Source organism: Topomyia yanbarensis, chromosome 1 (assembly GCF_030247195.1).
Source record: "Topomyia yanbarensis strain Yona2022 chromosome 1, ASM3024719v1, whole genome shotgun sequence".
Classification (NCBI taxonomy): Eukaryota; Metazoa; Arthropoda; class Insecta; order Diptera; family Culicidae; genus Topomyia; species Topomyia yanbarensis.
Window position 1 is genome coordinate 32,871,850 of NC_080670.1, and position 17,469 is coordinate 32,889,318.

The 17,469-nt window shown below is 36.9% G+C and overlaps 1 protein-coding gene across 8 annotated transcripts in view; it reads left to right on the forward strand.

Moving 5' to 3' along the window:
- Positions 1 to 17,469, forward strand: part of LOC131677310 (peripheral plasma membrane protein CASK) — a 110,401-nt gene that overhangs the window by 81,940 nt on the left and 10,992 nt on the right. For 3 of the 8 annotated variants that reach the window (XM_058957038.1, XM_058957039.1, XM_058957045.1), the window contains exons 2-7: positions 5,032 to 5,223; positions 5,309 to 5,542; positions 6,575 to 6,604; positions 13,312 to 13,419; positions 13,509 to 13,647; positions 16,942 to 16,995. In XM_058957038.1, the coding sequence (XP_058813021.1) occupies positions 5,032 to 5,223; positions 5,309 to 5,542; positions 6,575 to 6,604; positions 13,312 to 13,419; positions 13,509 to 13,647; positions 16,942 to 16,995 (757 nt within the window). The remainder of the gene's footprint in view (positions 1 to 5,031; positions 5,224 to 5,308; positions 5,543 to 6,574; positions 6,605 to 13,311; positions 13,420 to 13,508; positions 13,648 to 16,941; positions 16,996 to 17,469) is intronic. The other 5 variants (XM_058957040.1, XM_058957041.1, XM_058957043.1 and 2 more) reach the window with 3 other exon arrangements.

The window sequence follows — 17,469 nt, forward strand, 5'->3', positions numbered from 1 at the left end:
AAAATTTCACAAATTTTATATTTTTGTTTCAAATTTTTGTATATTTTATCCCTCTCGCAGGTTGATGGGATTGACGGTATTGTAAACATCATCAAGCCACAATATATTCAATAGAGTTATCTAAATATAAGGACCTTCGCTCTTTTTAGTTTTTATTTGCACCAAGTTCTACTACTAGAGGTTAATTAGTTCTCATGTTAATATTCCACCAAACATTATGACTACTGAGGATTTGATTTATATAAGAAGCCCGCTTCAAGATGTTGATTACAATACGCCTCGATAGTGGTGTGTCGGGGAGGCCGGGAGGGCTGATATGAGCCTTTTGTCTGTTCTATACCTTTCCTCTATTCACCAGCTCATAACCAACAATCAACCAGTAACAAATAGATAATTGAGAAAGGATGTGCTATGTGTGGTGATTGGCTATTCAAGTATTAGTAGTGTTTGAAGTACTAATGTATGTCTCATGTGATGATCATAACTTCAGCTGTATCTTGTACCTATCTAATCTATTACGTCTCTCATATATTGTCTTTTATTTCTTCTTTTCGAGTCCTATACTGCCATTCTACACCCGCCTTCAGCTGGGTCAACAAAGATGGTGATAGTGAACGTCTTAACACTCACACATTCTCAAACGCGGTCTCAGCGGGAACCTACAAAAATGCCATCGTGCACGCGATTACGAATCGGTCATGTCCGAAAGTCTATCCTTGATCCTAGAAGCCTAGGTCCATGCCTTCAGCTGGACCATTTAAGAAAATACGCCCATACCTATTAGACAACACGTCTCATGGCGACATGACCGGGAACCCTATCGATATAAACGATCCCACTCTCTGCCAGAATTCAAACCGCGCACTGAAAATTTAATATCAGACTCACGGTTCGCGCAACCATTCAAGAACATACGTTACAAAATCACGTCAGCGCACAAACGTTAGAGCCCCTCGCGATTTTCCAAGCAACATACGAACTCGCAAACATGATTACACCCCGGTGATAAGGTGAAAATCTCAGCACTCATAAACTTACCAACACGATCTCAAGTGTCAACCTACAAACTCCCGCGCTCGCGCCATCATGAATCGGGATCGTCCGGAAGTATCTATCCTCGGTACAAACAATCTAGGTCCTTGTTAATTATTAAAAAAAATAATAAAATTGAAAAATAACTACCATATCCACTAGACAAAACGTTCCATGGCGACATGACCGGAAACTCTAGTGATATGGGGTAACTCTCTCCCTGTCAGAATGTGATCCGTACACCGAAAACTAAAGATCAGAATGACGGTCCGCGAATATATGAATCGCCGCAGGGTTTCAAAATCGAATTTATACATGCGAAGTCACATACACGCGACAAACACGTCAACATACGAACGCTTAAGCCCTTCGCGATCATCTACGCACACCTATGCCCGCGATCGCGTAAACTTGATAACACTGCGGCAATTGTGTGAACGTGTTAGTACTTACGAAGTTACAAACGCGATCTCAAACGCCAACCCGCAAATGCGCGATCATGAATCGGTCACGTCCGGAAATCTTTAACCTTCATTCTAGCAATTTAGGTCTATACATTCAGTTGGACCAATCAAAAAAAAAAAATAAAGCTCATATCCACTAGACCACGCGTTCTACGACGACATGATTGGGAACTCTAATGATATGGAAGAACCCACTTCCTTCTGGAATCTGAACCGTACACAAAAAATTAAGTATCAGATTCACGGTCCGCGCGCGATTATTCTAGAACACACGCGAATATGCGAAAGGCACACGGTTATGAAATAGAATTTATGCACGCGAAGTTACACGTTAGCACACGCGACATACAAACGCACACGCGATCGAGCACATTAACGTACAAATGTTCGAGCCCTTCGCGATGATACACGCGATTCCCTACGCCCGCACATGCCTGAACCGTACAATGAATATCACATTCAGAATCACGGCCCGCTACAATTGGCCTATTGCAGTGTTTTATTGGGCGACATTGCCTGTCTCGTCTGCAAATTGTAGTATGTGATTCTGACGGGGAGCCCTTCCGAGAACCTAGCTCTACAGCTCCAGTAGGACAACTCTCGAAAAAAAAAAAAAATTTTTTGTATATTTTATATTTTTTTGCAAATTTAACATTTTTGCAAATTGATACAAAATTACAAATTTTTGCAAATTTTATAAAGTTTTGCAAATTTTACAAATGTTTGCGAATTTAATTTTTCTAATCTTTTTATAAATTTTTTAATATTTGAATTTAATTTTTCTAATCTTTTTACAAATTTCACAAATTTTTGAAAATTTTACAAATTTTGAAAATTTTACAAATTTTGAAAATTTTACAAATTTTGAAAATTTTACAAATTTTGAAAATTTTACAAATTTTGAAAATTTTACAAATTTTGAAAATTTTATAATTTTTTGCAAATTGTATAAATATAACAATTTTACAAATTTTCGCATGCTTTACAAATTTTAGAAAATTTTACAAACTTTTGAAATTTTTGAAAAATTTTCAAATTTTGTACATTTTACAAATTTTTGAAAATTTTCGCATATTTTTGAAATTTTTTTTCCAAATTTTGAATATTTTACAATTTTTTGTAAATTTTATATTTTTTGCGGATTAACAAAAATTTACAATTTTACACATTTTCGCAATTTTACAATTCTTTGCATATTTTACAATTTTTTGCAAATTTTACAAATTCTTGCAGATTTACAAATTTTCGAAAATGTTACCAAATTTAGATAATTTTACAAACTTTTGAAAATTTAACAAAATTTTGAAAATTCAACAAACTTTTAAAAAATCAACAAAATTTTGGAAATTTTTTAAAATATTTGCAGAATTTTACAATTTTTTGAAATCTTCTCACATTTTTGAAAATTTCACAAATGTTTGAATCTTTTTTTTTTTTTCAAATTTTTGAATATTTCTCAATTTTTTGCAAATTTTATATTTTTTGCAGATAAAAAAATTACAATTTTACACATTTTTGCAAATTTTACAATTTTTTTCATATTTTACAATTTTTTTCATATTTTACAATTTTTTTCATATTTTACAAATTTTTGCATATTTTACAAATTCTTGCAGAAAACAAAATTTTGAAAATTCAATAAAATTTTGAAAATTCAATAAAAATTTGAAAATTCAATAAAATTTTGGAAATTTTGCTAATTTTTGAAAATGTTTGCAGCATTTTCAATTGTTTGAAATCTTTTACATTTATTTTGCAAATTTAACATTTTTTGCGAATTGATAAAAAATTACAAATTTTTTCAAATTTTATAAAATTTTGCAAATTTCACAAATGTTTGCGAATTTAAAAACTTGCAGATTTCATAAATTTTTGAAAATTTTTCTAATCTTTACAAATTTCACAAATTTTGAAAATTTCACAAATTTTGAAAATTTCACAAATTTTGAAAATTTGACAATTTTTTTCAAATTGTATAAATATTACAATTTTACAAATTTTTGCATATTTTACAAATTTTAGACAATTTTACAAACTTTTGAAAATATAACAAATTTTTTGAAAATTTTACAAATTTTGTACATTTTACAAATTTTTACACATTTTACAAATTTTTGAAAATTTTCGCATATTTTACGTCTTTACGTGGCACAGTTGACTGATTAGACCGCATCCTAACTATTTGTGCCTGTTAAATCCTTTAATCCTCTTTCATTCGTGTCAAGTCTGATGAAAAGTGATTATCCATTCGGGCATTTTTTTTTCAAAATTGTCCAAAAGCACTAAATCGTCATTTTCCGATATATCCAATTGATCAGTGCCTTTTTCGTGAATAATAAACGGAAATAATATTCAGACCCCAATATTCAGTGTTTTCGTACGTTTATTTATCAGTAGTTTTATTTAACGACAAAGACGATTTTGAAATTTTGATAAGGTGTTTGTACTTTATTTTGCTTATATTTCGGAAAAAAAACATCCATAATCAAGTTACGATTTCGAAGTTTCATCACTGCTGTACTTCCGAGACCTCACTCGGGACTAGTTGTTTGGTTCACGAGCACATGGCGTGTTGTTTTTGGTGCCTAGTCAGTGCCAGATACTGATGAGACGCAGTTGAAACACAATTCAAGACATACTAAGTTACAGGAAGTGTGAATGCGTAAATGACAACGCCAAAAAATGGTCTTAACCCCATTTTCTCCCTAGAACGTAATTATAACATGATTAAAAGGTTGTTCTAGATTGAAGCTTCCGCGGCGCCGATTTTTATTTGACTTGCCAATGATTAACTATTTTTTACCCAACCCCTAAATCGAACTCCCAATTACTTAACTGAACTGGTCTAATGAGCGTATTGTGTGTACGGTTCTGGGGGCGATCCAATTTAAGATGAAAGCAAACTTATCTCCGTATCCTTTATTTGCAGAGCGAAATTGTTGGCAGAAGAAGCAACTTTTTGCCGTTGCGGTTCAATTGCTTCCAAACCGGGCGGACGAGATACGTTTGTTTGCTTTTCTCTGTCAAATGCACTTTCCATTTTGGGTCACTCCTTCACCGAGGGAGAAATAAAATGTGTATGTAGGGCAGATTAGCTTGAAACTGGGGGTAACTTTCAATAACGAAGTAGAATATCTACTTGGAACAGCACGGAAGATGTTTTTTCCACGTACCGGAAAACTGAAATGGTTCATAGAAATAATCTGATAATTTAGCTCAGGTTGGAGACTATTTCGAGCACAATTTTATTCCGCTTCAAATAATGGTTTTATGGAAAACGCACTAAAAGCAAAGCGATGCGAAGCAAACAAAGGACACACTACAATTTGTCTATACCTTTTTTTTAACTGTCTCGGTAATAATCTAGGTGAATTTGAGCAAAACAAATTTAAAGTGTATTGTTTACATATGGCCAGCTTTGTAACAGTTCATATAATACTTTTAGTCACCTTTTAGAGAAAGCAATTTCTGCAACTTTAACCATCACACCATAATTGATAGGTATTTCTTTTATCATTCCCATTTCTCCCGGCAGGCTCTATTACACACGCATGACGTGGTAGCTAGAGAAGTATACGGCGAAGAAGCGCTACGGGTAACACCACCACCGATCGCACCCTACCTAAATGGAGGCAACGACGAGATCGACAACGGTGACGCCTCCGACCAGCAGCACGTCACGCGTGTCCGGCTGGTGCAGTTCCAGAAGAACACCGACGAACCGATGGTGAGTGGAGGAATCTCCGACGCAAAAGTTTTATTGCCATTGTTGTTGTTTTTGTTTACGCCCTCCACGCTTCCCCTTCCCGCAGGGCATAACGTTGAAGATGACCGAGGACGGCCGGTGCATCGTCGCCCGGATCATGCACGGTGGCATGATCCACCGGCAGGCGACACTGCACGTCGGGGATGAAATCCGCGAAATCAACGGCCAACCGGTACAGCACCAGACCGTCAGTCAATTACAGCGAATGCTGCGGGATGCACGCGGGTCCGTCACGTTCAAGATAGTTCCTTCCTATAGAAGTGCCCCACCACCGGTTGAGGTAAGTACGCGGGGCAGTACCATAGCTGTAGGGTTTCTATATTCGTAACGAAGCAAAAGCAAGCGCTATCCTCTAGGGGTGGGGAGGCATGAAACCGGAGAAGGTATCTTCGTTCAACGACGAACCACAAAAGGCTGATAAAATTATCTTTGATTACCAACTGGAGGATTTTGCTTGGTGCCGCAAGGCCGTGGTGAGGTTGTATCTAGTTCTTTCCGATCTTATCTCTCCTTGATGGGGAAACATGAAACCAATTTCGTGTATCAGTACTCGTTTGCAATCTCAACAAATCAGAAGCATTTAGGATGGGGTTGGGAGTTTTGCTTTACTATTTATCTGACCTATCAAATGGAATTTCGAGAAGCTATTGTTGAGAATGTTGAAGCGAGTAACTTTAAAACTTTTTTGATGGAAATTGTTTCAACTTCTACGGGTGAGAATTGCAAATAACTTACCGTAAATCTTGAACGATAACATTTGATGTAACTTTCCCACTGGTCCTTCAGGTTTTAGGGTTTTAGTTTGTTGCAATAATAGTAAGCGAATCAGTCAGAAATTGTATCAAAATTTGCCTGAAATGGATGCTCAGTTCAGTCAGTAAAATGTAATGTTCTGCTACTGAAAACCTTCAACCCATGGAACCGCGCCCTAATTGATTACACTTTCCATTACAAGCCCCAAATCATGTTTCGGGCCAGCTTTTTGGCACAGATTCTAGATTCTAGTGCCAGATGTCTGCTGCTTATTCTACAATTAGGTCCGCAGTGGAAGCTGCGTTAGATTGCGTTTTTCCTTTGGATTGTGATAAAACCGCGCCATTCATCGGTAGGTTGGATGGGTTGTATGTTGTTCGATGCAGATTTTCATTTGTAATAGCAAAGCAAAGAAGTTTTCAAAGCGGTTCGCTAAAAATAACCGGAGGGCGCGCGGGGTTTTGCAGCGGTAAAATAAGGTTAATTAATGGGATGTGTTTTAATCTTCCTTCAACCTTAATGCCACCTACTCGGGATCTGTCGTCGGGAAACCGTGCAGCTGTTCAGGATAAGACCGGCGCCCGTTTTAGTAAGTATTTTTGTTGACTCTCAAACCGTGGGAAAATAGTGGCAATCAAATTATACATTCAATTTATTTTTTCGAAAATTGGTTTTTTTCATTCTTCCAATTGTATTGCATGATTTATTATTTTGAATGTTCTGTTTAAGTTTTGCCTATTTAATATACTAATTTAACAGCTGAAACTAACACCAAAATTGGCCCCTGTTAGACACCAAATCCAAACAGTTCAAACAACATGCGGGAACGCATAGAGCAACTGGTTGGTACCGAGTGATGCCTCGGTTAGCCAAGCACAGAAGCTCTTGGTTGCTGACGAGGATGTTCGAATTTTTTGTGTCTACCTAGTGTTAATTCGGCTACTAGTTTAGATACATTGTCTATCTAGACACTCAGAGAGTGCTACGATGAATTCGAAACACAAAAAATCAATACTTAATTAAAGTTAGGTTTTGTGCCCTCAATGCACGAATGGATTTAATCCAATTTTCCCTTTTAGGAATAAAGATTACATAATGCCAATTTGGTGTTAGTTTGGAGATATCATCTAACTGCCAGCAATTTGATGTTAGTTACTGACGAATGGAATACGAAACATTCAAATCCAACTTTTCTAAGTTAGGTTTTCTGCCTTTACGCGTAAATTGGTACATCATTTTTTTCCTTTAGGAAAAAATAAAGGTCGCATTGACCAAATTGTTAGGCTAACAACTTCATTTTCATAATAAATGAATGAAATGAAATGATGAAAAACAAACACATGTTTCCAGCACTTTTTTTTTAAAGTCGTCATTTATTTATCTATAATTTGGCTTAACACACCAGCTCGATCGAACAAGCCGTTTACGCAATACCCATGCAAATAGTGTGCCGAATTTTAAATGGTCCATGGAATGGTTCAACTATGAATGCGATGTGACAACTGGTGTATAACTGTAAGCAAATAATATTCCGTTACGAATATCAAATCACTTCGATGATAGAGCAGTGGGTATAGGGCCAAGTTTCCTCAGGTGGAACTTTATTATTACAGGTCGGACTCGATTATCCGGGGATTCGATTATCCGTGATTCGATTATCCGGGTGTTTTGAAAAAAAAATCAAATTTCATCTATAATGTCTTATTATAGTGCTAATTCGATTATTGTAGTTAATAGAACATGTTTTCTGGCAGTTGGGGGTCTAGTATTAACCTTCTCTCAAATTTTGACCTACCTCAAAAATAGCTTATATACAGGTTATTACACGCAAAGTGATCTAAAAAACCAAAACTTGGAATCGACCTTCATGGATTGGAACCAGTTTTGAAAAAAATTGTTCAATTAGAGCCAATATATAATAACCTAAATTGTTGTGTCGTTTGTACAGCCCCTGAGTCCATGGGAACACTCTTAATTTTAACAAATTGTTTAAAAAAATGTTTTTCTTCGGATTATATCTCTGGTACTGTTTGCATTAGAATCAAACAACGAGATAATTTTTTCAAAGATTTGTTTAAGGAATCAAAACAAAAAAATAAAAAAATTTAACGCTAGTATTGCCAAATATGCAACTTTTTAATTTTACACTAAAAGTACATTTTTCTCGTAATACACATATCGGTTACTGCAGGCCACATAAAATGTCATTATACCTACAATACTCGGTTGATTTCTAGCTATCTCTTGGGATAATGATGACATGCTTCTCAGGATTCTGTTTGGATACTTTCCAGGGCTCTGATCGAAGTTTTCTTAGCATCTCAATGGAATCTATTTCAGAATTTCGATAGAATATTCATCCGTATTTCTATGGTTTTTTCTCTGAATTTTGATGAGAAAAGCTTACTAAATGTCTGGTGGAATCCTTCTCAAGATAGAATTCCGCTGAAGATTATGATTTATTCCAGATACTGAAAGAATTATGGTCCTATTTTCATTGAAATCCGGTGTAAATATTCTGCTCTGAGTTCCAGTGGACTTTGACATAATATTGCTCTTCTCCCATCATCCCCTTCAACAATTGATTCCTGCTCAGAATTCCAACGGCATCTTTAACCCCCTCATGCCCTTGTTGTTGATAAACAACCACGTTTCTAAATGACTATAACTTTTGGTTTACACAACGACAAGTAAGGCTAATAAAAGCGACTAAGATCTTTCATTTGAGCACTAAAAGCTATAAATATTATCAGTAGAACAGAAGTTATTATAATCAATCTGATTGGGTTCCGCTGAAGCAGTGCTGCCAGGGATCGTTTGAGTTAATGGTGAAAATGAAATATTGGAAGATTTTCTTAGCCTGGTAATATTATAGAAAACTGCTAAAACTTTCTAATTTAGATTTCCCTCAATTACCTTTTTCATGCAATTGAACTAGATCGGAAGGTAAATATTGAGCAGCTTCTAGCACTGCAAAAGAAGCACCTATCTTTATTAAACCAGGTTTTACGTGTTTCTTGACTGCAACAGTTCTAAGGAAAAATAGTTTTAGGACCCTATACGCGGTATAGAAAAGTTGGTCAAGAAATAATTAACAAGATTCTGAAAAGAGATCCGGCCGTCACTGGAGGTGATTTCACTTCTTGGGTAGCTCAAGCAAAGATGGATGATAGGCTATGTAAAGAGGGCGCCAGCAGTACTTCTCGCTGAGGCGACCGGGAACCCATCATCTACGTAACCTGGTAGTCCTTCCCTAGTGACAAGTATGGGTGGGAGAGTTTGCGAAAACTACACGCTAAGTATTACCTGACAATCCGGTACGACATTGGTCAACTAAATGATGCTATAAGGACAAGGACAAGGATTTCTTTGTGAGGGCGCAACACGCACTCTTCTAACTAGAATGAGGGTTACAAGACATGTTAGCTATGATATGTAATGCCATTACGTAAATTAAACTGGAGTCAAGAAACAGACGGCCCCCAGTTTACTTACTAACTCTATTTTTTCTGGTATTCGAGTAATCGAACATTTACCTTGGAAAATTGAAACCTCGGGTAATCGAGTTAGACCTGTATTACAAAAGACACGCCTTATTAAAAAGTTGATCTTAGAATTCTTACACAAATAGCTATAAATAACTGATTCATACCGTTAACTCGTTACCAATATGAATAATAAATGAAAACCAACTGAAAATACAAATCACACCCTGAAAGTCTGAAAAATCAACTAGGGCCAAAATAGGTACATTTACATTTACTATAATAGGAAAATTTACCCTGACCATTTTATTTCCAATTTCTTCACGAATGAAGCTTAAATTCATAAAATAACGCAAAAAAGTCCCGAGTAAATTCATAAAATAACGCAAAAAAAAGTCCCGACCTGTAATCTACTGCACAAACTATATTTTTTTCTTTTTTGTACTGTTTTCAAAAGATCATCAAAAACCTCATACCAGGAAATGCATGGTATATGCAAGGGAAATACGCATTGTTTAGTCTGAGTATGATGATGGCTGAACTTTTATGTTTTCAATCAATGTGTGATCTTTAAGAGGTTGTATATGTTGAGGTCGACCAAAAAATCGGTTCCTTTTTATTTTTTATCTTAAAGTATACGTTTCAAAGAATGTTATTTCAAATGTTTGTGGAGATCCAAGTAGTAGAAAATAAGTTATAGCTTTTTTCATCTTACTCTCTTACTTGAAACTTTACATGCGATTATCTCGAAAACATGCTTTTCCCCCAAAACATCGTTGAGGTGACCAGGATTGCCGCCAAAATTTTCTTTCGGTTTCATTTTTTGAATTGGTTGTAATTCATTTAATTTATTTCGGAGCAGGGAAAAAACCACTGGAACTGAATTTTGTTATCATATCATATCGGCAATAAAAACTGCTATCGCAACATTGTGACGAACGGACAGGAGATTGAGGTCAATAAGCTTACAGCGATCTATGTAGCTCGATAGGTTCAGTGGGTCCCTCCATGGAAATCGACGAAGTGCGAAACGAGCAAATTTGCACTGAATAGATTCAATGCATTGAATATCATTTTGGTAATAGGGTACCCAGACTGCATTACCGTATTCGAGTGCAGGACGAATCAAAACACAATAGAGTGCTTGTAAACAATGTATATTGGTTAAGGTCCTAGTGACCCTAAAAACGAATACCAGCAGCTAATAGAGGCCTTACAAATAGTGTACTCAATGTGGTGCTTGAAATTTAGTTTGGGATTTTAGTAGACTCCCAAATTTTTAACAGATGATTCTCCCTTGAGAACGATTTGTGAGATATTGTAGTCGAAATCAACTTTCGAGTATTTGCGAGCAAAAGATATAACCGAAAACTTGGAACCAAATTAAATTTCTGCACTTCTACGAATTTTTGGTTACTTTTTGAGAAAATTAAAAATTCATTATTTCAGAAATTTCAGAAAAGTTGGCTTTTTGGAAAAATCGGAAATTATTCTAACTTGGATAATTATTAGTATTTCTTCACGCTCTCAAGCTGATTTTACATATTAGCCATTCTACTACGCAAGACGTATAAAAATATTGAATAAAAATGTGGCTACATATCTTTGCAAAAATTCAAACTTTTCTCTATTTTTCCTGCACTTTAACATATATAACCCCTTAAATGAATGCGGCCGTCCAAATGATAGGGAAAAGTACACGTACCTTTGAAGAAGGATACCTTTCAATATAGAGGGCCCGTTTAAAAATTTTCAGCCTAGATAGCGTTTCCGAGTTTTTTGACGTGCATAACTGCCGCTGTGCAGAAGGAAATATCAAAATTGTTGCTCTCTCTGATCGAAAATATGCCCACCAATTAAAATTAAATTCCAATTTCGTAGAATGAACTATTTATATGAATAACGAAACAACACGATTGGTAGGTGATTGCTTGTCTGCTATACTACCGGCGAGCTAACATTTTACTGCTTTGTCAGCACCGCCCCATTTGATGACTATGAACGGTGGTTACGCATGAAAGACATTACCTGATTCGACATTATTCATTCCGGTGTTTTGTAGCCATGAAGTCGTGCGGACGTCGACAGCAAGTATGGGCCGTTAGTAGTGTACCAGTTCGAAATAACTTCTGCTATCTTTCGAACCATCCAACATGTCGCCTCTTTAAAGGGTCATCAATATAAGACATAAACAAATTAATTTGTTACTTGCTAGGGAAGTTTAGCAACATGTTGGGTAATAACCGAACGTAACACTAACGAACGGTAGGGCTATTAATTTGATGCAGTGTGTCGATTATCGCCGGATCGCACTTTATCCACAGAATACAGTAAGTCAAATTTATGAGCGTTTCTAGGAATTTGGTGAAAAAATTGTAATTTAAATTGTAATTGAAATTCTTGTTCGGGAAAATTCACCAATTGTCATTCGAATGCTATTGTATATTCGTGGCACGAAAACTCTCGAACATAACTAAATCCCTCTAAGGTTGTGAACCATTTAGCGAATTATTTAAACTTTTAGTTCAAATTTGACAGTTAGAAAGTTATTTCATCTCGAGTAGTTAAATTTAACCGAGAGAGCGACTCATTTGGATTAGAGCACTCTAGTTAGAGTGTGGCCATGAGGCCATGACGTATTCAAACGAACATGAAATTTGACATATTCACGATATAAATATGTCAGATTTCTGCTCGTTTGGGTACGTCAAACCCGTCTTGGCCACACTCTAACTAGAGTGCTTTAATTTGGATAGTTATTTAGAATTGACTGCTGCGAAAACCTGGAATCGTTAGAGGTGTGATCATATGTCGCTCTTTTCATATTAGTTTTTTGCTATATATTATATATGACAGTCGTAACCTCGAAACGTAAACATCCACATTATGAAATAACCTAAACAAAGCTTGACACAACATGCTTTCGTTTCCATCTTTCTCCCTTCTTTTTCTGTTGAAAAGTATTGACAACCTTAATTGAGAAAATGTTTCCACCTGGGCAAAAATTTTAGGTATCGAGTTGTCAAATATAACCATGCTCCAGAGCAGAGTTATTTTGCAAATACATTTCAAAAGTTGAAATTTTCGCAAAATGGTTCGCAGCCTAAATATTTCCTATGCAACGAATGTAACTAACGAAGCAATTCTTTAACTACCTGTATGGCTGTATCTTCTCATTCACTACGCTGACGTTTGCACGCAATACAACTTGCATGCAAATTTCCTTTTGTGTTTCATGATTAGAGACGACGGGTATTGTGGCATGTTCTAAAGGCTCTCCCTTTAATAGAAGAATAATTTAGGAATAATATTTAATTCAGTGGAGTTGCCAGACAGTTCCATCGTTTTAGACGGGTTTTTCAATTTGTTTAACATAACCTCCCCGGTCGTTCCTATGTACTGGTCCATATCATATGTGGCAGGTCATCTGGTTCTCATAATATACCGGAACGAATATAATTATTTTCGACTGAGCCCCGGAGTAAAATATCAAATTATAGCTCACTTCGGAAAAGCCATTCCAATTTCATTAGCATAGTTATCTCTGAATCCGAAACGAAGCGTAAGAGTGCCGCAGTTTTGTTCCGTTTTTTTTTCGTGCACCATTCAGTTGTAATTCGGGTCATCCGGATTAACTGTTTGTGGATACTACCGCCATTTGCATGAATTTTCTTTTTTTGTTTCTCATCTCACATCCGAATTGGTAGCGGCAGGATAATTTTCCAACGATAATAAACCCGCCAATTATAAAAACACGGCCACTCTATTAACCGGCATTTGTGTTTTTTTTTTCATTTTTTCCACCCCCCTGGTTGATCAGATTTTCGTTCGTGCCCAGTTCGACTACGACCCGCTCGACGACGAGCTGATCCCGTGTGCACAGGCGGGAATAGCTTTCCGTGTGGGTGATATTCTGCAGGTAATTGCATTTAAAACTTCGCGTAATTTATCCGAGATATCAGACTAAATGGCGAATGCCGTCTCTATCCCCTCCCCTTTTTTTAACAGATCATCAGCAAAGACGACCACCATTGGTGGCAGGCCCGCCACGATGCCGCCGGAGGTTCGGCCGGATTGATACCCTCGCCGGAGCTTCAGGAGTGGCGCATTGCCTGCCAGTCGGCGGACAAAACCCACAAGGAACAAGGTGAGCCGGGGTGGAGGGGTGTATCGTTGTTCAATGCCCTAGGGTTTAGGTTTATTTGTGTTTCTGTTAAATCTGTTGTATTGTGGAAGCTTCACGGCATAATCATAGTCGCTATATTCAAGATCTGGTTTGAAGAGAGTACATAGAATCATATTGTTACATTGCTAGACAAACATAACAAATGGTCCTAACTGCAACTGAGAGCCTCTCTTTGTTTACTTATAGAGAAAGTTTAGAATAGGACATAAGTAACGTTGAGAGTCTCTCTTTGTTTACATTCCCTTTTGTTATTACGACGTCACAAAGACACTTATCATAAATTTCCTAGTACATATCGAAAGCCGGTTTTTACTAGCATAATATGCAGAGTTGAGTAGTAAATGTTGAAAAGACCGATGAAAGATTCTCTTTGGGAAAGATCCCAAAGAGAATCTTCCATTGTTTCTTACGCCCTAATCTTTTTTTTCAATTATTACAGCGTCATCATAACCTTTCTAAGAACTGCATATTATACTAAACGTTGGGGAGCAAAAGTAAGAGCGACCGAATTGTTAATGAAAGAGAAAGAAAACAAAGAGAAACTCTCATTCGTACTTAGGACCACATGTCATTTTCTAGATTTGCAAGTGCCCACATGATTACGACTTAAAACGCCAACTGTTAATTTAGATTGTGTCGAACTGTCATCGTAAATCTTGTTCACATTGATCGTAAAAGGAACTGTACAGTTTGATTGCCTTTGACATTTGACCGGTTGTGTAATAGATGACCCCTGAATATAGCCACTAAAAACAAAAAGTGTTATGAGGAATTTGTTTACCTAGAAGCTGAATCGCATACATTTAAGTGTCGGAGAAAGGTAAAATTATTAATTTAGGTTCCGTTAGATGAGTACAAAAGAGCTTGGAAATATAATCTACACTGATTCACTTTGTTCGACGTTTTGTTAAATGTAGGGCTAGTTTTTTTGTAGGACTTGACGTCTTACACGCAACGCAAAATACATTCTGAATTTCTATTTTGATGGCAAGAAATGTTCCTAGGATAGCAATACGCTAAGAATCACTCATCCTTCACGATGTTATTTGTTGTACGGTGTAACAAAGAAAGAACAATAACAGATCAAGTTTCAGTTTTGTAGACATGTTGTCACAACTGCAAACAAACATCAATTGAGATATATGACGTTTAAAATACGTACACTGAGATCTTCCTTTTCTGCTCGTGATTGACAAAACGAGCAATCGGTTTGAATATTGAGGTTAGAACTAGTTCAAAGCCCGCGACTACCTTTTCTTCTATTAGGGAAATAAAATTGAGCTATGTTACTATCGCAGTGAACTTACTGCTTTGTCCAACACTGTTAACTAGCATTTACTCTTATGGCGATTTCGCTTGAACCCGAAACTGAGTTAGGTTCTAACCCCAACCGCTGTCAGGTCATACATTTTGACAGCAGTTGGGGTTAGCAACTGACTCAGTTTCGCTTCAAGCGAAAACCACATTAGTAAGAGTGGCTGCCGCTAAATTCATTTACAAAATAATATGTTGGGTGTTTTCTGTGGCAGTCGAGTCTTTTCAGAAATTTACGATAAAAAATAAAGATTGATGTTTGAGGTGACCTTAAAAACGTTCTATCGATCAGCACGGTTCCGTCAACCGTGGAGCCAAAACTATTACCATCAAGCAGCAATATTCCATTTGCCCAGTTACGCAGCAGAAAGTAGTAATAGAAAATCAATCGTTCGTCAACGCTCCAACACTCCTCAAACAGAGCGCAAATTCCAGTAAACTCACGCTGGAAAGACACTCTCAAACTGGGACGTTCTGTCACGCCACGCGCGATGACAACCGTGGTCGTGCTGCTATACTACTCGAGCGGTGTGATATTAGAGCTGCCGGTTACTAACTGTCGAACTATCCGGTTCCGGACCGGTGCACAATTCAATGGAAACTTTTCCTTGTCACGCGCTTTTCTCTTCTGTCAAATTGCACCTTTCTCGTTGCATGACGAGAAAATAGACATCAGCATCTTTGCAAAAAAGGGTGAGATGATTACCATCCCGCCTTTCGATGAGAATCAATGAAGCGGAAATGGAGTTCTGAGTTGGAGGATGCATGCGAAAGATACACCTTTCCGGAAGCAGCTTCTCCCGAACGCTTTTTGTGAGGCAGATATTTTTTTCAGTGGACTCTTACTGAATGATGGTGGTTTTCTAGTTTTAGGAAAGGTAAAATCTGAGTAATGAGTTGAGCATTCAGGGTTGACCTGTTGAAATATTGGTCGGCACCTGTATGAAGCCGAAATTGTCATATTGAAAATATTTTTCAGAAATAATCGTAATGATCGACGTTTAAATAGGTTTTCAACGCTTAAATGTATGCAATACCAGCTTCTGGCAACCAACGTCCTGCGAAGATCTTTCACAATTAGTACCAATTACCCAGTTGTAATTTCAGTTGATTTCGAATGAAAAAAAAAACTTTTTGCGTGCCATGATGGCGGCATACATCGCTATGTTTGTAACACGTTAGTAACTATTGTTTTGACAATAGTTTTTTACATCATTTTGACAGCAGCGCCTCATTAGTGATGTCGGGGTGTTTATTGAACAAGATATAAGATGACTTTCTGGTAATGAGCGCATGGTGTAAACAACTACATATTGTCAAAAAGCGGACTGTAAACATATCACGAAAAGGGAAATTGGCCGCCATTATGACACGCAAAAAGTTGGATAGATATTTAAGTGAGAATTTAATCCCCTAATCAAAGCAACTGAGAGTACAAATCTCTAGAATGAGACTGTCCGTGTCGTGACACTGTAAAGAAATCATTAATCATTTTCACCATAAACCTATCCGTTATCTGTAAACCATTCTCACATCCATGGCTTCAATCAATGTTTCGAGTTCCATTTTTTCCCAATTTTGTTCAACCTTTGCTGATCATCAGCTTCTCTTTTTATTTTTGTTCAGATTCTCTTCTTTTCGAAGCGTGTGTGCGTGTGCGAATGTTTTCTGTGTCCTATTACTTCTAACCTCTGTAAATAACAAAATTTGTAAATATGTTTTGAGACTGTGTGTTTCGTTATTTTTCCCTAAACAATCTCTCTTTGTCGTTCCATCTATACTTTTATAAACAACTGCTAACCACACAAAAAAACAATTACACTATGCCTACTATTCCTTCGAGAACCTGCCCTTGCTCTCCCATAAATAAACATCTAACATAACTAAAAACAACACATTTGAACCCCGACTCGTTTCCATGTTCCGCAAATGTCGATTTAGGAGAGGTAGGGCCCGGTTGTTCGGCTCACGCGGAAGGATGTGACGGATCGACAGGTACTAGCTATTTTGACAGCTTATATGCTCTCATTTTATTATATATCTCTTTCTCCCTCTCTGCCATTTTCTTGCTCTCCTAGTCTTGTCTTGTTGTTCCCTCGCAAATCACGCCATAGTTTTTGCGACATAAAAAGCTGCTAACATAAGAGTTAGAGCTTTTCGACAATTTTACCCACGATTGGCTATGTTTCACATCCGCGTGTTATGCTAGGAAGGCCAAACCCAGTAAAGTTCAGCCAAAAAATGAGCTGGAATTCTGGCTGGTTCCAGTTAGTATATCGGCTCCTGTGACAGACGATTCTAATTAGAATCGGTAGTGTCACAGGAGCCGGAGTGCTAACTAGAACTAGCCCCAATTCCAACTGAACTTACCCAGCTAAATCATTTGGAATTCTGAATAGAGTCAGTATGGAATTCAGTTCAAAGGCAACAACTGATTCCGAAACCTTCAGTTTTTTTTTTAATCGGCTT